The sequence below is a fragment of the Melospiza melodia genome, chromosome 1 (genome assembly GCF_035770615.1).
Source record: "Melospiza melodia melodia isolate bMelMel2 chromosome 1, bMelMel2.pri, whole genome shotgun sequence".
In the NCBI taxonomy this organism is placed as follows: domain Eukaryota; kingdom Metazoa; phylum Chordata; class Aves; order Passeriformes; family Passerellidae; genus Melospiza; species Melospiza melodia.
The window spans coordinates 45,427,869-45,450,889 of NC_086194.1; the positions used below are offsets into that span (position 1 = coordinate 45,427,869).

The 23,021-nt window shown below is 42.5% G+C and overlaps 2 protein-coding genes across 7 annotated transcripts in view; one reads left to right on the forward strand and one right to left on the reverse strand.

Moving 5' to 3' along the window:
- Positions 1 to 227: 227 nt before the first annotated feature.
- CCK (cholecystokinin) lies at positions 228 to 6,998 on the forward strand. The gene is made up of 3 exons (XM_063156375.1): positions 228 to 379; positions 1,904 to 2,158; positions 6,187 to 6,998. Exons 2-3 carry the CDS (start codon positions 1,906 to 1,908, stop codon positions 6,321 to 6,323), a joined length of 390 nt encoding a protein of 129 aa, XP_063012445.1. The 5' UTR covers positions 228 to 379; positions 1,904 to 1,905; the 3' UTR covers positions 6,324 to 6,998.
- Positions 6,999 to 11,585: 4,587 nt separating this feature from the next.
- TRAK1 (trafficking kinesin protein 1) overlaps positions 11,586 to 23,021 on the reverse strand; it is a 126,220-nt gene continuing 114,784 nt past the window's right edge. For all 6 annotated transcript variants that reach the window (XM_063156413.1, XM_063156395.1, XM_063156404.1 and 3 more), the window contains 2 exons: positions 18,496 to 18,598; positions 11,586 to 14,562 (listed from right to left, as the gene is read on the reverse strand). In XM_063156413.1, the coding sequence (XP_063012483.1) occupies positions 13,764 to 14,562; positions 18,496 to 18,598 (902 nt within the window). In that variant the 3' untranslated portion in view covers positions 11,586 to 13,763. The remainder of the gene's footprint in view (positions 14,563 to 18,495; positions 18,599 to 23,021) is intronic.

A 23,021-nucleotide genomic window follows, 5' to 3' on the forward strand; every position in this document is an offset into this window, starting at 1 on the left:
AAGCCAGCCGGGGTTTCCGGCTCCTTCGCGCCCAGCCGGGCGCTTCCCTGCGGGGGGCGCCGGGAGCGGCCGTCGGGGGCCGGCCCGTGGGCAGGGCAGCCCCGCCGAGCCCGCACTGCTCCGCACACGGAGGAAGGAGGCGGGGAAGGAGCCGCGGTGCCCCCTGGAGCGCACAGAGCCCCGGTGCCGGTGCCCGGGGCGGGGAGAGGGGGCTGAGCGGGCGGGGGCCCCGGCTGCGTCAGAAGTGTGCAAACACCGCCTCGGTGCCCGCCGCTATTTAAGGGGCCGAGGCTGAGTCTCCCCCGACTTCCCTGCTTGGGCACACTCGGCGCTCGCTGCTCCCAACTCGAGTGGGACCTTGGAAAAGCGCAGCGGAAAGGTAGGGAGCGCCTCTTCTGACGGCAGCGCTGCTGAGGGCGGGGAGGCAGAGGGAACGGGGATGCCTGGCGCTCACCTGTGCCGCGGCTCGCAGGGCATCCCGCTCTGCCGGAGGAAACGCTTCCCGGCGGGGAAGGAGAATTCCGGCCGCTCCCGACGAGCGCGGGCAGCCGGGTGGGGAGCGGCGAGCGGGGATTCCCACCCTGGGCAGCTGGGAAGGGAACCGGCCAGCAGTGGTGAGATGTGGGGTTTGGAGACCACAGCAAGGACATTAATACTTAGATATGTGTATGTTATCAATATATATAAATTTTTTACATGTATATATATATATATATATATATATATATATATTTACATGTATGTGTGTAAAAAATACAGGGCTCGGGACAGCTCAAAGGTGCAATGCACCGTCGGTCTCTGAGTACCCAAACGTAGATGGGTACATCACTAATAACCACGTTGGAATGACATTTTGACCCTTCAACTTTCTTCACTCATCTCCTGGGAATATTTTTAAAACCTCATGTTTTATATGCTGTGAATTATTTTGGTCTAGTGAATGTGTTGGGTGAATAAGCTTAATTTTATCCCCTTTTAAAATTTAAAGGTTTGTGTCAAGTGTACTGTTAGAGAACTAAAACAGTTTTAAAAATCTCACGTAGCTGAGATAATCCATGTGTATTTATAAGTGAAAATTACCCCTATAGCATGAAGTACTAGGTAGTTTGTTTCTTCTAAGAATTGAGAGTAATTTCTCTGTTTACAGGAAAAATACTATTTCAGTTTATGTGATAAAACAGTTTAGTAAACCAGTTTTTTTTTTTTGCTTAGTACACATGTAAGGAAGCGGTAGAAATCTAAATTTGCTGTTTAATATGAACAAGTTATTAAGTTGCACTTTATTTCTTACAGCTTTTAACTATACAGCTTTTAACACTCCAGCTATTAGACCAAATGCTTTGGGGCAGGAGTATTGGATTTTGGTTTTTCTTTCACTGGGGCAAGATTTTGGTTTTTTTCTTTTTGTGCATGATGAGATTAAACCTCTTGAACACTAAAGTTCAAATCAATGAAGGTTGGTAGAACAAAGGCTCTTCATAGAACTTTTCAAAACTGAGTATCTGTAATAACAGCAGGGTTTTAATGCAATGGCAACATACTGAAATATTTGAATCACGAGTTTTTTCCACAGAGATGGATTCAAGTCCCTTAAGTTTTTATGCAATACAGCTTCCAAAGAAAGAAAAGCAAATAAGAATTGAGTAGATCAGGGAGATGCAGCACATACTAGGCTGGAAGAAACAAAATTAATTACCTGTACCTTTCTCTTTAGCAAGGATATTTAGCTATTCACGTTTTCCAACTTAAGACAGATCCTGCAGTTACCTACATTAAAAAAAAACCCCAACACGTGCCCGGTTTGCTCAGAATCCAGCATTCCCAGTGGAAGATGGGGTTAGGGACTGCCCAAAACGTACTATAAATGTGGTCATGCAACATTGCCGGTCCCTTTTCTCCCCAGCGATGTCCAGCGGGCTGTGCATCTGCGTGTTCCTCGCCGTGCTCTCGGTGAGCTCGCTGGGACAGCACGCTCTGGGCTCGCACGGCGGGAATGCCGCGCCTGCCGAGCTGGAGCGGAGCCTGGCAGAGCAGCAGCGGCGCTCCCGCGCTCCGGCCGCCGGGCCCCTGAAACCCCTGCAGCGCCTGGAGGTCAGCGCCGACCAGCGAGCCAACATCGGCGCCCTGCTGGCCAAGTACCTCCAGCAGGCCAGAAAAGGTACTGCTCACAGCCTGCTCCTGCGCCGCTGGCATCTCCTGCGGGGGCTCCTGGGAGCTGGGATAACCCTGTCGTCATCTAACGTGAATTCCTAGAGGAGACAGGATTTAGATTTTGCCTGCTTGTCCCTGAAGTAGACGGCATTCCATATGCTCTCTCCCAAACCCCTGCCAAAAACAGGGGTTTATTTCATCTTTATATGACTCTCTGACTGAGAGTCATATAAAGATAACGGGAGAAAATGTCACCGACCTCTTAGGTTGTAGTCCAGCTTTTATTTTTAACTGTTTTCATTGCCTTATTATTTTGGTGCTCTTTTCAGTATGTTGTATCACAGATAAAACAATTATGTTTTCCTTGAAGTCTTTCAATTTAGTTAAAATCCTCCCTCCACCCCTCTTTTAAAGTTAGAAGAGCAGGAAGACTTTTCTGAGGATAAATGCAGATAAACCAAATGGCCAGCTTCACCCCAGTCAGAAATCCCTGTACCAAAGAAATATTCTGGGTATTGGATTTGTCATATGTTTGTTCCCAGAGGAAATTATGGCAGCATAAAAGCTTTCAAAACACAGAATTCATTTTTATTAGTGCAATAATTAAAATCAATGATAAGTAAAAGCATATTTGCTTCCACACACTTTGATGCCTGGTAGGTTTTTAGTCTCTTTTGGGCAGCCTGGGAACACAATCTGGCAGTTACCTAAAACCTCCATGGCACTGTGTAACAAGGAGATGAAGAATCAGTATAGCAGTGGGATTACAGGGCATCCTTATAATGAGATTTATTAGTCACTTGAGGAAACAATTGTATTACATAAGAGAAAGAGTGAAGCTATCCCTATGGACACCTTACAGAATATATTTTACATAGGCAGAAAAGCATGCCATTGGTGCTACCAGTAAAAATGATGGCTCAAAATCATTGACTACTGACATTTCCCCAAGAAAACATTTTTCTTTTTGAGCTGTCTTATCTCTGTACTGCTTGGTGTCTCAGTAGAGTAACACCATGGGCAGCCTAATTGCTGTGGCCTTTTGGCTGCCAACCTCAGCGAGAGCCACTAGAGAAATTTTGTTTACTCTTGAAAGCTTCACTCCAGCCTTTGCCCTACACAGAAAAGGCATCTAAGAAGGAAAGAGGGTTTCAAGAAAAGCCATTAATTAGGATTAGGATTACCTGGACATACAGACACTGAGAAATTAATTCACACCCAGCGCCAGACTGTGCTTAGGATCAAGTTCACTTTATATAACTAAGAGCTTTCTCCACATAATGCAGATCATTCAACCCTCCCCACTTGACAGCTTCCCTGCTGACCTCTACGCTAGGCAAAGTCCCATGCTTATCTGTGGTGGTGGTCTGCAATTAAGAGATGCCACCTCTGGTTTTGTGCATTACATATGCAGCCATACACACTCCTCTGTGGACTCAGAACACAGCCAAACTAGAAACAACAGAAAAATGAATCACTTCCAATAGTGCCTGAAAGATTTCATCTCGTGTCAGCAATATGCACGATATCCATTAAGGAACAACTTCTAGCTGTTTGTGCAATTTAGTGGAAAGATAATTCAGGTATGACGTTCCACAGTTCAGTGCTACACTTAAGGCTGTTATTGAATAAGAATGTTACTGCAGCAGTCTGCAAAGCAGAATCCTCATTACCTTTCTTCAGCATAGTCATTGTTGCCCACCCACATGGAAACTGAGCTCCTCATTCTAGTTTATGTATCCATTATATTCTCTTAAATATGTGTCTGACACTTCCAAATAGATTAACCAGATAAAGTTAAAAAAAACCTTTGGATTTAAGAAATCCTTTTCTGTAAATGTTAATATGAGGGACAATTTCCTGCATATGTGTTATTGGCATATATAATTCTAAAAAGAGTCTGGAAGCAGATTATGAGATTCTTGTGATGTGACTAGGCTACTTAGACTCTAGTTTGTAGATGTAGTTGCTCGTTACAGGAGTGAAAATTCACAGGAAAACCAGTATTTACTTAATTTATAACATACATACAGTGTTCCTATCAAAACATTATATTCTCATTTAATGTGAAGACTCTGGGCAGTATTTCAGAAATCTCTGCAGAACACTCCCATCTACTGTATTAGTCACCTGTCTAAACTATAATAATCACTAGAAAATTCCAGAGAGAGTCAGGGCTTTTGTAAGTGTTAGCAGTCACCAGTAGTGGCATTTGCCCTCATGATTAATGGAAGGGCTGGTTGTGTAAAGTATTTCTAGTTAAAACAGTGATAGAGCTGCGTTCTCTCAAGGGCTTAGGGATCGATGGCAGCCCTGTAGCTGACCTGCTACAACTTTGAATATGTTTGTCATACACTGATTCTGCAATACCCACATGGCATCTCTTGTGGGTTGAGGAGAGGTAATTAAGGTGCTGTTAGGAAATTTGTGACCCAGGCTTTCAATCATGCTCATCTGCAGGCTTTCAGCTTGAATCTGGTACTGTGTAGAAGAGATGTTGTAGCTCTCAAGCCAGTGACAGGCACATTTAATGTCCTCTGAGGAGCCCTTGACTGGCCAGACAGGAGTGGCACCAGGGGAGCCTTTACAGCCCTCAGGTCGTGGCAGGCTCTGAAGTCTCTTAAGCACCAACATCTGAGTGATGGTTCTGCACTGCCTCAGCCTTGCCAGGTTATTGTGCTAAGGAGCCATTGTCATGGCCTTAATTACACTTTTTGAATTATGAATGTGAACTTCATGAGCATTTGATGATAGACATTCTATTCTAGGGAAAATTAATATCTTTTTGGTCATTTTGTTGTAGAGAGCTACATCATCTCTTAATGGCTTTTTTTGTGTGTGTGTACCTTCAACTCCCAGCAACCACTAACAAAGCAGTGCAGTTGCTTTTTATTTCACTGGGTTATGGTCATTATAAAGCACTACATGAGGAAGACCTTGAAATAAAAAAGCACGGAGTCAACAGAGTCAGAACACAAGAAACTGAAAGCAAAGCAATTGTGTAGATTTGGATATGTGGGATTTAATTTGGGCTCCTTTTCCTTTTTGATCAATTCAGGTATTCCTCAAGCCTCAGTCTGGAATGAACACTATTAAATCTGTCCCTTCCTCACTCAAAGCTTAATAATTGATATTGTTATATATCAATTTTGTCTGTTTTTAGGGAGTACAGAGAGCAGTAATTTACCTGTCCCTGTATTTTTTGGTTACATCATGTGATGCTGCAAAAACAGAGGATTGCAGCCCATTTTTTTAAAGCACAAATTCTCCTTGCAAATTCATGTCTCTTTGATGCCTTAAGCAAGGCATACAGAAAGGATAAGGCAAGATCAGAAATCAGCATCCAACCCTGCTGTGAAAAGAATTATGAAGGCTTTGGATAAGCAATGAAAAAAATCCCTGACATAGTAAAAGTCCCTGCATGATTCCAGCAATAGGTATCTCTAACTGTGAATTCCAGACACAACTTTCTCCATTTCAGGACTATTCCCACTTTTCCACAGAACCTAGGATTCATAACTCTACCCTGCTTGTTGCCAAATTTGCACTGTAAGAGCTCCTGTACTTATGTTTGTGTCTTTTTAAGCAACACAGGGCTGTGGTGTCTCAGGCTTGAGCCTGCTCTCAAGAGTTGTTTTGCATGTAGAGCAGCTCTCCCAGTATGAGAAAGCAAACGTGGGGCTTTATAGGAATATTGAGAAATAGTTTGGATTCTCTTTCTCTAGTAAAATAGGAAGAAAAAAGGAAAAATCTATCTGTGCTCCTTTTTGTCAGACAGGAGCAGTACGTTCCTGCAGCAGGAGGTAGAAAATGATCTGTTCATTTTGCACTGAAAAAATCCAAGTCACTTCCAGGACTTTACCTATAAGGTTTCTATTGATGTTTTCCCCAGTGACATGACAGGGGTGTTACATGACCATGTCCATCTCAACTATTGCAGACACCTGCTAATGAGCACAAGCCAGATCAGAACACGGGTGAACCTGGAAAATGTGTCCTCTTACTCTCTGCTCTCCCAAACGCTTTTTTCCTTAGGTTCCACTGGAAGATTCTCAGTGATGGGAAACAGGGTACAGAGCATTGATCCCACTCACAGGATAAATGACAGAGACTACATGGGCTGGATGGATTTTGGACGCCGCAGTGCTGAAGAATACGAGTATTCTTCCTGAAGAACACCAAACTATAGCAATGAGGAAAAAAAATCACACTCCCATGTCTGTACAAAAAAAAAGATAAATCAATTTGTTGTCCTCTTCAAATCAGTGTTTTAAAGTATTTAAAATCATGTATTTGACATAAGTTTGTCTGTAAGACTATACAATGCAATATATACATATGCAGAATTTTCCAGAAAACATTTTCTCTCTTTTGTGGTTTCTCATACATTGATACTATATTAAAATGATTTCACTTATCCCTCCTTGTCCTGTCACTGCATGTTGCTGGGTGTCTTACTATAAAAGAGAGATAGCATAATGCCTTTATTTGGCACTGTAAATATATTCCATGGGTTGAATAGTCAGATTATATATATTTTTCAGAGAAATCTTATGTCAATCCCAAAAACTTTGAACTCTAGGGAACTTGTCTAAATATAAACACAGCAGCACAATACTGCCAGAAAAGACCAGCTGTTTTCCTGGTGACCCTGTTTGCAAAGGACTGAGTTTTACACTGAGCCCACATCTTTCCAGTGAACAGCCAACAGTGCTAAAACAGTGAAAAAGAGGGATGACACCAACATGCTTCATCGTCCTGGCTTATTTGTTTTATGTTGTGAATTCAATGTGAAAATTCTGCTGATGGCTGCAAATCACAGAATAAACAGAGCATTCCCTGCTGTATGGTGAGCTAAGCATTCATTTGGGAGGGGGTGAAGACAGCTTCCTGAACAGAGCAGAAGGTGATCCTGAGAGGGAGAGGGGTTGGGAGCAGTCCAGTCACAGAATCCTCACAGGGAAGAGGTGGCCCCAAGTATCACAGAGGCTGAGCTGGCCATTGGCCACGATGTGGAGAGAAGGAGGGAGGTTCTGCCCAGCTCTTACCTGGCTCAGAGCAGGGCAGGGGACCCCAAGTTCAGAGCTGGGCAGCGAGCCCGGATTGTGCAAAGCCAGCACTCTGGAATTGCTGCAGTCATTCCCTTCTGCCCATGGCAGGCTGCAGAAAAAGTGATTTACCTGCATGTTCCTCCTCCACCACAGGTAACCAACCTCCCTGCAGCTCCTGGATATCCTGCAGCAGCTGGATCTCACATCTGAGGAATGCCCTAAATTGTACAGGAGGTGATTTTCACATTACATAATTCACAGGGTTTCTCCGGAACGTATGCACTAATACCCAAAGGAATATATTTGTCACACATGGGAAAGCAGGTGCTTGCCAAAGGAAAGAAGCAGCAAATTCTACAGCACTTGACAGGCAAACACAAAGTGTAGAAAACAATACATAGAAAATACCCACACTAAACCAAAATTATTCTAAAACCAACATTGGGAAAAAAACCAAAATGGTTGTGCCAAGGCCTGAGCACAAAAACACTTTGAGGAACTGCTCCCAACAGCAGGGAGAGCAAACAGCACTGCAGAATCTGTGGTGAAAGGAAGAATTCAGCAAACAGTAACAGGGAGTTTTCTTCTCTAGTAACACTTTTTTTTTTTTTTTTTTGGTTTTGGTGCATCTCATACAGAAACATGGAAATGATTTTCTGTGTTCCTTCCTCTCGAGCTCCTCCCAGTCAACTAGTTTCCAAGCCACCTAGTCTGGCTTTTTTAGGTTCCTTTCCAAGCACAATGAGTCCTAAATCACCTGAATTCTCTCATTGGTTTTGGTTATTGCTCACAGCAAAATAGTGCAAAGTTCCCATTTTTTCCAAAACCAAGTAATCTCTTTTTTTTTAAACTCAGGAAAATACAAATAAATCTAGAAATGCATTTCTTTATACATTGGACACCAAAGGGATGTTTCTTCAAAAGTAACTTGAGAGAAAACTCAGTTTCTGCTTTGCTGTCTTTTTAAATTAATGCCAGGAACATTCAAGCAATATTTTTAAATGTTTCCATTCCTGGCTTAAATTGATGAAGGGTGTAATATTGTAATCTGTTGCAGGGGGGCTAGGAGTGGGTGATGTTACAAATCAAGCCTTACTACTGCAGAATGTTATCATAAGGAAAAAAAACCAAACATTTTCTTTTTTCTCACTTGTTTCATTTCTTAAAGGCAGATGGATGGAGAGACAAAGACGTTCTTTCCCATTCCTCTCTTCTGAAGGGCTCTGAAGATGCCTATGAGAGTGCACAGCCCTCAGTGCAGTCAGGTGATGGGTTTGGCAGCTTTTACATGTTGCTGCCCCATGACAGGGCTGTCTTTGCCTGACACACAAAAATGGTTTCAGAATCTGACTGACATGAGTGAGGGTCAAGAATAAAGAATTACAGGGGCAATTTCAGTAGTTATGAAGAGGGACTGTGACTCTGGGACACTGTGCTGTTCCTCGAGGCAAGGGGAGCTGGCTGTTAGCCACTGGCTATTGGCAGCTCAGCAACATAATCCTCATTGTCATAAAAATATCCATCACCTGCTCCTCTGGGAGCAGAGGAAATTCCCCAGATGGGAAAGGGCTGTAAGTGTTGCTGAGACATCATTCAGCTGCCAAGTGACCTGGAGGTGCTAATTTGAGCTAAACAGGGGAGCCAGCAAACCTGGGAAAGTCACGCAGCCCTGGGAGCTGCAACCCTGCCTAGTGGCATTAGTGAAGCCACTCTCTCCAGCTGCCCTGTTTTAACCCAAGGGAAACAGCAGCCTTAGGAATGGAGGTTCTGCAGCTGGGTAGGAGTCCCTTGCATCCAGCAAAGGCTTTGGGCCAAGAAGTGCCCCACAGATTCTAGCACACACAGCAGTGCATTGACACAACCTCCTGGTGCTGTCTGGGATGTGAGATTTCTGGCACTGCCAACTCTCTTGACATTTAATTTAGCGTTATCCAAATTTATCTTTATGAAAGCATGTGCATAGGTGCTAAATTTAAACTGGCAAAATAGCAAATCAATACCTTTTTGTGTTTAATTGCAGTTTATTTTCTCAATGAGCTTGATTCAGCTTTATTAACTTTATTTCAAAACAGGTGCTGGGCAAATCACCATGAATGGAGCAGCTTGCTGCAAACTCCACATAAATTATTTGGGAGAATCTTGTGGTTCTCCTTTTGCAGAGTTGTGCATACAACAGCTGTGAAAAGGGTGCAAACAGCAAGTGCTCCTTGTGGGAATGAAGGGAAAACCAGGCAAGAGAGAGGGAGCACCCCTGCCTGGGGAGGGGGCAGCTCTCCCTGCGAGCTGGGGCAGCCTGTGAGCGAAACCTCAGCTGCACCAGTGCACCTGACCCTGAGCAGGCTCATCTCCCCTGGTATTTCATACAGGAACATATGTGGATCCTGCTGTCTTTTCCCTGGCTTTGATGCATCCCCAGCTGCTCCATCCTTGCTGCGTGTGGGCTGGCAACATGCCCCAGCCAGATGTTCCCAGCTGCAGCTGTGCACATTTCAGCAAGCCTGACAGCCGACCAGGCACTCCCCTCTCCAAGGCCTGAGCAGAGGAATTTGCAAGTCAAACAAGATGAGCATTTCAACGTCCCAGCAGAGCAGCAAAAGGCTTCTCTGTGGGTTCAATTTTTGTGTTCCCTAAGTTCATTTAAATTCCCTTAAAGAAAGAAAAAAACTTTGTGCTGCGGGCTTGTTAAAGCTCTAATCATTTCTAAGTACCTGTGTCAATTGAACAGCAACTGGATTCAGCACAGCTTGAAACCTATTTCAGCAGGACAAAGATCTCTGTCATCTTTTAAACACAAACATTACTGGCTCCTCAAGTGTGTGCAGTTCTCACATGAAAGCCCACTGCCTACATTATAGCCAGGGACATTGCTTAGCACCAGTAACTTTCAGGCCTTTTATTTTCCCTAGCATTCTGTGGTTCAATTGGCTTGTTAAGTGAATTAAAGCAGGTCTGAGCAGCACCCAGTGAGATGTGGTAGCACAGCCAAACGAGGCTAATTCTTCACTGTGAATACAAGCCACAGGCAGCAGCTGCTGTCTGTACCAAAGGAAGGCAGGAACATCTCACCTGCATTGCTGGACTTTTCAATTCAATGCAGAGAGCTGCCAGTAAATGTGTTCATGGAGTTGGGAGGAACTCTTACCTCTGTGCACAATAGCAGTATGTTTTGGGGCCATCCAATGCTTAGGATACATGTAAAAGAAAGAGAAGTCTCAACAGACATTTTTAGCCAGTCTTGGCTCTCCAAAGAACATCCCGTCTTTCAGGATTCATCTACAGCCCAGTCTTAGACACAATCCTCAGCACCTCCTCTTCCTCTCCCCTCCACCCCAGCTTTCATAGGAGGATTACCAGAAGTGAAGATGCATCCAGAAAAGTTTCTGAGATACTTGAATATTGCCAGGGTGCAGGACAGTTTCAACACTCACTCTTCTGTGCATGTCAGAACCAGCTCTCACCTCTCTTGGTTTGGCACTTGCTTAACCCCTCCTGTTCCCAGGCCAGCAGGGCTGGATGCACAGTTCTTCTCCTCCCTGGATCCCTCCTGTTAACCATTAACTTTCCAACCACGAGCTTCCCTGGGGCTCAGAGCCGTGCAGAGAGGAAGGATTAGTGTCTGTACTCCCTGACAGTCCCTGGCTGTGCCCCTGGCATCAGCCTGTCCCACAGCTGGCGTAGGGCACTGCGTCACACTAATGCAAGCCCTCCACGAGTTTATTTTGGCATTACTGCTGTCCCATTCTCTCTGCAGCAAGTATGTGATATAAATGCTATTATTTCCCTCTCCCCCTCATACACACACACACACCCTTCTCCTCAATGAGGCTAATCTCTCTATGAGTTACTGCCTGATTATTCCCTCCTCCAGGGAGCCTTTTCCATTACTTAGCTTTCACCATGTGTCCAGGTGTTTTGAGCTCCTCACTACCTGATGTTTCATCACCATAATGTTCCCTTTCTCAGTAACAAAGATATTGGCTAACAAGAGAGCTCAGTTCTGTCTCTTTTGAAAAACACAGGCTATTTCCTCCTTATTCCGTACTTTCACGTGTTGTTACTGCAGGTTTTGCACTGTAGTAGGCAGGAGAGTGCAAACTCCGTCTCAAAAATACAGAAACCATACAATATCCAATTCTGCATTTTCACAGTTCAAATTAAAAAATCAAAAGGTACATTTGCTTCTCTTCTTTCTTTTGACTCAAATTTCACTGATTTCAGCAAACTTAAAATCTGAAAACTTTCCAACCAGTTCTATGTCTAAGAATTTTTAAAAAACAAAGGATGACCTCTTATTTTGCTTTAACTAAGAGATAAGAGCAAGGGATCAAGATGGAAGATTTACCACCTTAAAAGAACAGGAAAAAGTTGAATAACACACAACAATGCAACTTTTCTGTTATTTTATTGATATTAGTGAAGAAAAAATTAAATTCCATCATTCTGATGTGTTACAATTGCTTTCTCTGGTGGGTGGACAGCTCCTACAGCTTATTTAAAGGCTAAATAATAGTTCCCAATTGCATGATTACCTTCTACACTTTAAGTTCTCTTATGGTATTGCTTTCTTCCTCTGGGTATATAAAATGGTCCATTAAGTCCATGACTTTTTGTCAGAATCAACTGTTATTCTATCTACTGGTTTAAGATACATTCAAATAAAAAGATACTTAAATTTACTTGCAATAAGTGCACACATACAACAGCAAACAGAGCTGATGGCATTTTACTAAAACATTGTAAGTTCATAGAATAAATAGAAGTCTTCAAACACATGCTGTAACTGACCGATGTGTTTTTTTTTTCTTTCTCAAAAAATATCCTTAGTGTCCATAGCACTACTGCAATAACTACTTCATTCAGAAAGAAACAAACCACCCACCTATCTCTCGTCACAAAGACTAAAAGACAGTTTCATTTATACAAGAAATTATCAGTGCTAATAATTTAGTAACAGTCTGGTACAAATGGTAATTCACGGCAATTACGTGTAGTGTGACAATGGCGACAAACGGGGAGCTTGATTTTAGATGCCACAAGAAGTGCAAGGAAAAGAAAGTGGATGCTAAACCCTCCCTGCTTTGCTCCTCTCCATCCCCTCTTCCAAAAAATATTTATGTCTGAGCTCCGCTCTAGAAACAAGCTCCCTCCAGCCTGTTCCAGTTCCAAGGTATTGCAACTCTTTCTACAAGCACCCAGCAGAAGGCTGGGAGAAACAGAGAAAAAACTGTGATATAATTAGGATTGCCTGGCAACTAAAGGTTGCGTGAGGTCTTATGTTTCCTTTCTGAAAAGTAGGGGTTATATGTTTGTATGGCAGGAATTTTCCTGATTTTAAAAACACTGGGAAAATAAAGCATTTCCCCTACTTTTACCTGTGCTAGGGTCTGACTTTAGATGTAGAAGGTTTCTCTGAAAATATAAACCAGAGAATGGGTGGAGAATATTCTCACCCTGCTCACAAGGCCACGGTCTCTGACATGCATGAAACACGAAGATCAGCACGAGGGCTGCAAGCTGCTCTTTCCCGCCTGTACCATTCCGTTACTAAATGTTTTCTGTGGTTCTCTGCTGAGGTTCAAGGACTCACCTTTCCTAACACTGGTTTTGCTACATGTTCTTTTATAACATTCTTATCTGTCGATCTGTTCCGCAACTGGGACTTCTAGGAAGTCACTGCCATGTTTACCTCACGAGTTGTGAAAACTGTTTTCTTTGGGCGCACTGACAAAGCATGATTCAGTGGCAGCAACACATAGTAAAGCATTTTCCCTTCCACAATCCAGTGCAGCATTGAAGAACAAAACAAAACAGAACAAAAGAACAACAAAGAAAGAAGTTGCACAAAGTCTAGGTGTGCCAAAGGAAACAGCCGTGGTAGGAATATATCAATATCCCAGGTACCCAGTAGGCCTGCTGACCTCAACACAGTATTAGTTCAAGTTTATAAATCCTGGGCAGGAGGCAAATACAGAACAGGAAAAAAAAGAAAAGGTTTCATCCATTCAGGCATAATAGCCAGGCACTCCAATAACTCAGCTCAACTCATCTACAGAGGCAAAATTAAAACTACCATATGTTAAACTGAGTGCTTTTTTCAGTATTTAACGAAGCACAAATGCTCCCATGCTTCAAGTGATGTAATGAGAGGTCTCACATAACACATTCAATAGCTTCCCATGCACCTTTGACTCAAGTTAGGCTAGCTACAGAATTCACGTTTTTCTAGTCAAGTTATTTTTTGTTGGTTTTGCTCTTTCTCTTTTTTTCAGTGCATCTTAGAAAAAAAAACTTTTCAAAAGGTTAGCAAGTTAACCTTACTACAGCAATCATAACATAGAGCCTTTTGCACTCAATTGAACAGTAAAATAATCCAATTAGTTACAATAGATCTGGTACATATTTACACATTTTATACAAAGTTTACACATTTCTCCCATTAGGCACAAAGTTGATTTGTCAAACTCAAGAGGCAATGAAGGGGTGGTGGGGAAAGGAAAAGGAGATTGGAGAAAGAATCCGAGTATTTTCATTTAAAAAGACTAGCTGTAAAAATAAAGTCCTTCATCGTAAGCTAGTTTGCTTGGGGAGCTTGGTTCCCATGAGGATCCCTGAAGTGAGGGACGTTGGGCCTTTCATCTGCATGCTGGAACCCACCATGGTGGGGAAGCTCCGATTCCTTCGGATGCCAGTGTTCAGCTGGATGCCCCCGATGGCACTGGTCACGGCAGGGCAGCCCAAGGGGAGGCCGTCAGGTGCCAGGCCTCCAGGAACAAGGGCCCTCACTGGTCCCTGTGCCCCGCAGAGAAGAGGTCCCTGGTCCTCAGTTAAAGGAGCAGCTGACGTTTGCCCTGAACTCACCACTTTGGCAATACCAAACCTCCTGACTTTGTCCACGAGATTAAGGTTGGAAACAGACACGTCAGTTTGGCTCTCGCTGTTCCTGATGTTCTTCTTATTCCTCACCTCCTTCAAGATTGAACTAGCAGGCTTCGAAGCCAAGAAGTTGTCATAAGGTGGGCTGGTGCACTTGAACTCAAAAGATGGAGGGGAAGAAGAAGGCGTCTGCATGGGTGAGTTTGGTGGAGTGGAAGGAATGATTGCCATTTTTGGGGAGTACGTGTTCAGCAGGGTGCTCCTGCTGGCTCTGTCCCAGCTCTGTGGATTGTACACTGCTGCTGAGATGCCCCTTTCCTTCAGCAGCCACACCAGCCCCAGGGACGTGCTCATTGTTGTCGTGGATTCCCGGAGGTTGGTGAAGGATTCGGCCAAACTCAGACGCCGAGGAGTGCAGGGAGTGGCCACCGGGGTGCCTTTCAGACTGCTAATGCTGCCACAAGCTGGAGTAGGTGCTGCGTTAAGGCTGAAAGCAAAGGAGCACTCAAATTATTCTCTCCACTAGAAAATTAAAATTTACTACAAGTAAGATTTTTAACTCTGAGCAGGGCCTTTTATCCATTTGGAGAGTGAACAGGACACTGACAGCTCCCAGCCGCCCACAAATGTGATTACAAGTGCAATACCATCAGATCTCACAAAACACATCTCTGCTTTGCACACTTCAGAGCCCAGTCTCACAGGATTAATGCCACTGCCAACACCCAGCACCACATTTCTCCTGATAAACTATTTACAGGTTTGTGATCCACACCTTCAACTTTTCTTCCTGATCACAAGTTGCTTCTAAGAGACAAGGAAATGAGGGAGACTGGACCAATGGTGCAAGCAAGACATTTACTTTTTAGTGCCCCTTCTGAGCACACAGAACTGAACACTCATTCACGAAGGCATGGTGTACTTGGTTATTCCAGAAACAAGGCATATGGGGTACCTATGACACTCCAAATTCATGTCTGTTTGAGAGAATCCCAATAGCTCCATGCATCTTCAGAAAAAAAAAAATCCAACTTTTTCTAACCACGGGCAAATTATGGTCTTTGCCACAAGTAGACACACACACAAATAAAAAAAAAATTAAAATGAATTCCACAGTAATATCTCCTAAACATGCATTCATCCCCTCTAATGACATTTAAAGAGTCTTGACCAATGCAACACTTGATGCTAACAAAGGATTCACTGATGTGACCTCACCACTTTCCTTCAAAGAAGGAAATCTACTCCCTCACCTTGCCAGGTTAGCAAGTAGAAGACACTCAGCAAAGAGTCAGACAGAAAGTAAAGCCAGTGCAAGACAGTGGGAAAAATAAGCAGCTGAGAGGGAAGGGACAGGGGAGAGAGTGGAATCTTCCCTTTTCAGCAGAGCCATGCTGTTGGATTGGCTCAGCCATAATGTGCGACTTTAACTTAAGTGGCATTCTCTGCAGCAAGAAAAGCATTTCAAAGAGCCACTTTGAGACGATCTAGTTGGAGACTCTGGCCAATGACTAAATTACATCTTTTTTGCCCATATGAACAAAAGGGGCTGAGATGGTGTCTTGACTGGAATTTTCAGTCTCATTTCACCTTACATTAATGAGCTCTGTGTAGCCAACACTACTGTGCACATCAGGTTAGACACCCTGGAATGCTTTGACCTGCAGCTTCTGATGAACTTAGAACATCAACTAGATCCATGGCTTACAGCGAGCAGGTGATGTGAATTCACATAACACTGGAAACTCTAGTCCCTTGGTCTAAAAATCAGCATATTTTAAGGCACTTTTAATTAAGAAACTATTAGCCTGATGCTATGAAATGTCAAGTCATGTCTTCTTTCCAAGGATAAATAGGATCTAACCAACAAGATCTCTAACAATGATTTGGAACTGTACCACCCTTTACCATAAGCAAGTGAAACTGAGGAAGTTGAATTGCAGTTGCAATTCAGCAAGAGGAATCCCATATATTCCTTCTGGTATACTGTAGTGAAACACTTATTTGAGAAAACTGGCAGATGTAATTAGAAACGCAGCCTTGCTAAGTGGCTCTGGACTCGGTCTCCTTGCACCCCCGTGTGTGCTGTGGCTGTCAGTGCAGGTGGCAGATGAGCAAAGGCACATCCTTATGTCCTGCCCTCTTCTGCCTGGGCTGAGGCAGCAGCAGGGAGAAGGATTCTCCCAGCACAGCCAAGGAGGCCGTGCACACCCACTGCAGCAGCACACCCACTCTGAAGGCAAGGCTGGGTGGAAAGAAGTTCGTTCAAAATTCTTCTCTTAAGCACTGATTAAAGCTGGACCCTCATAGTTCTGATTCCAGTGGAACTAAAAAGCAGTGACTGCCACTGTGGTGCATCTCCCATACAGCTAAATACAGAATACAGAAGTCTTGAGAAGCATGAGGGAGAGAAAAGAAAGAGAAGTTACTGCATGAACTGACTTTCTACAAGGTATGACCATATACATTTCAGAAATCCAGACATATGGTGTTAATTACCAGGCTTCCAAGATATTCTAGTCACAAGATGAAAATTATAGACCTCCAACAGTTTAGAGAGCTTCACTCTTTCCGGATACAGATTTCAGTTGCACAGGCATGTAGATTAGTATTTCTACTAATTTTTCAGCACAGTTATACACTGCAGTGCAAATAAAAAAACAAGCCATCCCTGCAAGAAAGCAGTTGCAGATGTTGCCTTTTTTTCCATTTGATCATTTTGGCATTGCTTTAACTGGGAAATATTTTTCCCATCAAACTGACCAACATGGCAGGGTGCCCTGGACCATTGCAGAAACAGACTCAAAGTGGCCTCAGCAGCTCAGCCCAGTGATGGTGTCAGAGTTAGATTGAGAAGAGAAACAAATAAAGGAGCATTTCATTTAGCTGGATGAAATTTAGTCAGGTTAGAGCAACACCTGGGGTAGCACAGGTTAAAATGCAACCAGGTAGGTAAATGCCAAACCTCTTGGGGTTAGCTGGTGCCACACACACTAGCATTCCTTGTACATGACCCTGCCAACACAGATGCTGCTGGCAGTGCTGCTCACCCCCGACCACGCTGGGCCACAGTGTCTGCCCTACACCTCCTCTCATCACAACGAGACATAACGCAGTTTCTCGTCCTCCTCACATAACCTGTGAAGAATCATTTATAGTTGGTAAGGAGGAGCTCCTTAAACATTTGCTGAAAACATAATTTTGTCTGTTTTGCTCTTTGTTCTCTTGAATGAATGATGAACTTCCATTTAACTAAGGCAGCTGAAAATGCACTGAATTTGGCTGTCCTTTCTGACTGATTTGTTAGATGTTGTACCCAAAGAGTTTATTATGATCTCAACTGACAGCAACTCAACAATAACAAGAAAATTAAAATAGAACTGCAGCCATATAAGAGGATCTCTTCAGTAATTGTGCCAAAGGGAAAGACAGAAAAGAGTAAAGAAAAACCAGCCAGGCCACTAATCACTAACTTAGTTCAGAAAGTGAAGCAAAAAAGCTACATTTAAACATCATATATTTCCTTTCCACCTAACAGGTTTTCATGTTCAATACCCTTATTTTTCATGCCTTCCATAGGCAGTCAGTGCCTCTCTCATGTCTAAACAAGTGTAGGCACAACACCTCTGCATGGGGACCTGCACAGTGGTACACTCCCACAGAGGAGCTGGAAGGGGCACAGAAAGAAATGAGACATTGTCCTTATGAACGGAAAAGAACATTCTGTAAATCCTGATTTGCAATGGGAGGAAAGCTTCTTCTTTAGGTATGAAATTCATACCACCCACCTCTGGTTCTCAGATCTTCACCTTCCATAAGGCCACAGAATGCCTTCTGTGGGCATGCAGTGTCTGTACTGCCAATTGCTATTGCTTCCCCAGCTTGTTACTTTCAGTCTGGCAACTATGAATTAATTTCCAACAATTACACCAAGAAACAACGTAGATATGTCCCTGTTTCCAATTAAGGTATTGGTCCTTAACTCATCACATAGCTCTGGATTTCTTAAACTGCACATCCCTTTTTTTTTTTTTCTGAGAGGAAATATTTACACTTCCTCCCTGGAAAAACCTCTCATCTTTTTTGGTAAGAGATTACATCCTGTGCATTCATGTATGACAACTACAACTAGTTTAAGATGAGGAGTAGCCCAGTTTGGATATCAGAAGCCAATATAGTTATGTCTGATCCTGCAATATCTTAACTAGAGACAACAAAATTTAAGGAACTTTGGCTTTTTAAAACATCACACATGCCTCCCAAATTCAGGCTGCAGTAACTCAAAACAGGAGGAATAATTGGTGGGTGTGTTGTAATTCACCACTGCAGTCAATGCCTATGCTTATGTTATTATTCTGCATTTGCTTAGAGGGGAAACTCTGATAGAGCTGAAGGCTTTGCCATCATGGGAATCCCTTACCTTGGCGTGACTCGTGTGAGTTCATCGGAGGGGTGCAGAATGCGGCAGGTGGTGAAGGTGAAGGTGGAGTTGGTTTGTGACATGCACTTCCCAGGATGAGGTACTAAATTAAAAAAAAGCAAATTCTTTGCATTTTACACAGAAAAGGGGAAAACCAAACTTCTGTGTGCTGATAAACCAGATGCAAAAAGTGATGAGGCACCTTGATGGGATCAATGCAAGAAAAGTGAAATGGCCAAATATACAGTGTTAAACAGACACTTGTTCTCCAAAAGAAACACCTCTAGGACTCCAAGGCCAGTGCTAAAAAGATCTGCTGAAACTTGCCCATGATCACAAACACTGCAGATTAAGTCTTGCTCAAACCAAATTTAGGCCAGGCAGTGCTTGAAATGCTAGTCCTTATCTAAACTAGCAACTTGTATCAGTGGGAAATTACAAGCAAAATTTTCTAGTACCAGCTCAGGAGCATCAGGATTTTCTAAATGCTTACACCTTTCAGCTTTTAGATTGATCCACAAAAAGGTATCCCCATTACTTCTCAGTAATGGATCCATCTGGCTAATGCTACAGGAATACAGATTGTTGGGGTGGGGAGGGGAGGGACACACACTAATTGCTGTTTCTCTGACTTTTCATATCCACAATATGGAAAGTGGTAATTTTTTGGATCCACTACTGTACATCTGTGACATTTCTCTTGTGTGTGTGATTAGGTTCTTTAAAAATGTATGCCCTCAGCCGCATAGTATAGCAGTTTTTCAATATTTGTAGACAGTGTAGTAAGCAAGTTTCCTAACAAATGTGGCTGTAAAACTGCCACTCTGGTGATAGATCAGTGATTTGGGAAAGAAGCAATACAGCTTAGTTTTAAAAATGAAGGACTTAGGCCAACTTCTTTCCTCTTACTAGAAATACTTCCGTGGCTTTGTTAACCTGCTATATAATGCAGCTGTGGTTACTGCAAAATAACTACAGAATTTAAGAGCCATGCATCTGAAAAGCTGATTGAAAAACACCCAGAGTTAAATATTACATCAAAGATATCATGATTGCATAGGTTCTCTTACTTAGTAACCAAACTTAGCAGTGGTCAAAAGACATGCACAATAAAAACCATGTGCAACTCCCTCCCCACCAGTCCTACCCAACCCTCTGAGCCATTCCCTGATTAAGCCACGTTTTAATACCACAGTACACAACTACTGAACACATTGCAAAAGACAGACAGATTGACCAGCTGGACCAGACACCATTCTGAACTCCCAGAGCAGCTCAGCAGAAGCAAGGCAAGTCTTAATTGTGGCTGTGTTCCCTTTTCCGCATATAAAGTATCACAGCTCCAAAACAGTGTGTGTGGTTAGGTAGCCCTCGAAGAACACAGATAAGCAGTGTGGGAAGGGTAGAGCATGGGCAGTGTGGACAGTGGAAGCAGAAGTGGCTGAGCATACAGTGTGAGGTAACTTCTAGTCAGCGCTGGAATGTAGGGCTGTACATTACAGAAGGATATTTCTGAGGACCCACTGGAGTGTCATGTTAACACACTCAAAGGTTAGCACAGCATAACAACAACAAGCTCTACTTCACCTCCAGAGATGGTAATTAGGATGCTTCAGGAATCCAGTTGCTTTAGAGATTAGTGTGAGCACTACAAAAGCTATTACAAGGGAGCACAGCCTAGCAATCATGATTCTCTCCATATTGTAGAGAGTTATAAGAAAATCTGGAGAAAGAACTCAAATAACTGGACATGAAAAGATTGGTTATTTAAAGAAACAGAGGACTTGAACATAAATTAATTAGAAACAATTACCCCTGGATGATGAATAGAGAACAGAATAAAGCAATGCTGGTTTAAGATTGCAAGCTCAACCCAAAGCACATAGCTGTAATACAATCAGTGCATTTTCCCCATTTATAATATCCACTGGGCATCCCCTCAGATTGGAGACAGGCACATTGAAGAAACATAGCTGCATTAGCAAAAGCAAGACTCATTGCTATTAATGAGTCAAAGATAGGAGAAGGCTGCTAAAAGTAGAGAAGTCACTAGCTCTAATCAGAGGAGACAAACTGAAGTGATGAAAAAAATCTATCAATTTCCAAAGATGTATTTCACCCTTCAAATACCACTAAGAAAGTTCTGTACCAGCTTCATCCTTCATCAGTCAACAATGGGTTGTATCATATTGCTGTAGCATTTTCCATCCTTTGGACACAGTAAAAAGAGAACCTGTTGCTGTAAATGAACAAAGTTTATCAAATAGAAACAAAATTATTGATTTCTAACTTAGTAATTTTACATAGGAATGGTCATCTCCTGAGATGGTATAAGTTCATGAGGAAGTAATACATTTTTCTAATAAGAAAGACTATCTTCACATTTACATATATCAAAGTATTCTTTTGGATATAAACATCTGCTGCATGTAACCATCTGAAACCAAATGTTTTCCTTATACCCTCTTTTCCAAAGTAGTTGTAGTTTAACAAGTCTTTATATTGTATGAAAAAGAATCTGTGCATAATTCAGTGCTTAACAAAATTTACAGAAACACCATGTAAGTTCATCCATCAAGAACCCAGTGCAAACTGTTAGTGCATTTTCCCCGTTAATTAAAATTAAGTCTAAACCTAAGATTTCTGCTGTATCATGTTTTAGCACTCAGGAATTAATGATTCTTCATGTTAAGTTTTCTCAAAAAATTCAAAGGCATTATGGAAAAATGGAAACCATCACAGCTGAAAGGGACTCTTCCTGTAAGTACAAACACTGTTGTAAAAACACCTTTTAAAATACTGAGGAAAAAAAAAGGAATGTTCCAGTCAAACTGAGTGCAGAGAGCTCCATCTTCTGGTAGAACTAACAGGACTTTCCTTACAAAACACAAAAGTGATTTCATGTCTCTCGGATCTGTCTCAGATCCAGCTGCAGGACTCAGAGGCTGTGGGCCATTCTGCTAGGTGTAAACAGCACAATAGGTATGTTCAGGACTTTACTTCTGCCCAGGGAACTCTCAAAAGGCCATTTTCACTGGATTTTCAACCAGCTTGTGCAGAGGAAGGTACAAAGTTACAGTAGGCAAACAAGTGGCCTGCCTCACCCACATGAAGACATCAGGACAAATTAAGTTTGAGGAAGATTTGTAAGAGGTAGTTATACTGAGATGCCATTTACTTTTGTACCATTGGATCAAAATTCAAATTTTTTGTTTTGCTGAAATAACAGTAAGGAGGCAGAGAGCTCAAGGTGACCAAAATCTGTATGTGCCAGAATAGGTGTTAGCATTTTACACAATCATTTATTCTGGCACATAGAAATTTATTAGGAAATTAACTTCAAAAAAGTTAGGAAAACTTTTAGAGTATGGTTTGATCCAGACTGGCACCAAGTTAATGCTTTAGTACAACAGTGAAGCCAGCCACTCTACTCCATCATTTTTCTTGGCATGTTTCAAGAGAAGGAGGGAACCTGGTTCCCTACTATTTGAGCAGGGAGCGCACTGGAATGAGGGCATCTCTTTAGCACAGGCTGTGGAAACAGGGATGGAATGTCAATCAGACTGAGGCAGAAGAAGAGAAGCAGATGGTGTTTTAAAGCATTAGGAGTTCATTGCTGAATAGAAAAGTTCTGCCTGCTTTAAAAGAGGATAACGAAGGACCATTAGAAGACTTTTTTTTTCCTACTGTGTGATCATCTAGAATACAGGTTATGGACTTCACTTTTGCCAGTTTGTGCCACTAATTCCATCCTTGGGTGAGGTAAAATTACTGGAAACTAGGTCACAAAACCCCACTAGGCTCCACGGGACAAGACAGTGGCTTCATGCAGTGTCTAGATTTAGCAGAGTTCATCCCCTTCAGGTGGCTAAAGGTGAGAGCTCTGATATCCAGTGCTACCTGAACTGAAAATGCCTGGCATTTTCAGACTAGGGGAAATATAGATCAAGCTGGATCTGATGCTTGGGTGAACCACTACCACAAGAAGGAGATAAGCGATAAAAACAACAGTAAAATGTGTAAAATGCGAAAATGGTGCTCTCCTACAGGTGCAACCATGAATACTCAAAACCTCCAGGAATTCGCCTGCACCAGGAGCATTGTTTTTGTTATGTTTCCTAAACAACAAAATTATTTTCTGAATACCTGATTTTCCAAAATTTTCATTTATTTTGCCCTTGGAAACAGAAAGAATGGAAAAACTGAACAAAGGCAGGTATTCTTTGGACGGGGTGTTCTTCTGGCTGAGATCACTTTCTCACATGTTTATGACCATTGAGCATAGATGTAATAAGACTTCAAAGTGTTTAATGTAGCTTCAACATAAGTTTATGCAGGCTAGGATCCCGAAATTAAAATTCAAGCATTTTAACAGCATAGAAAGCAACTGCTGACAGCTTTTCTTAAAAAAATAATTACTGTGAAAATATTCATGCCATTTGAAAATAAAATATATTTAAATATGCATCAATACCTTAGTTCTAAGAAGAGTTACAAAATTTATTGCTTTTCTGTACAATGATAAC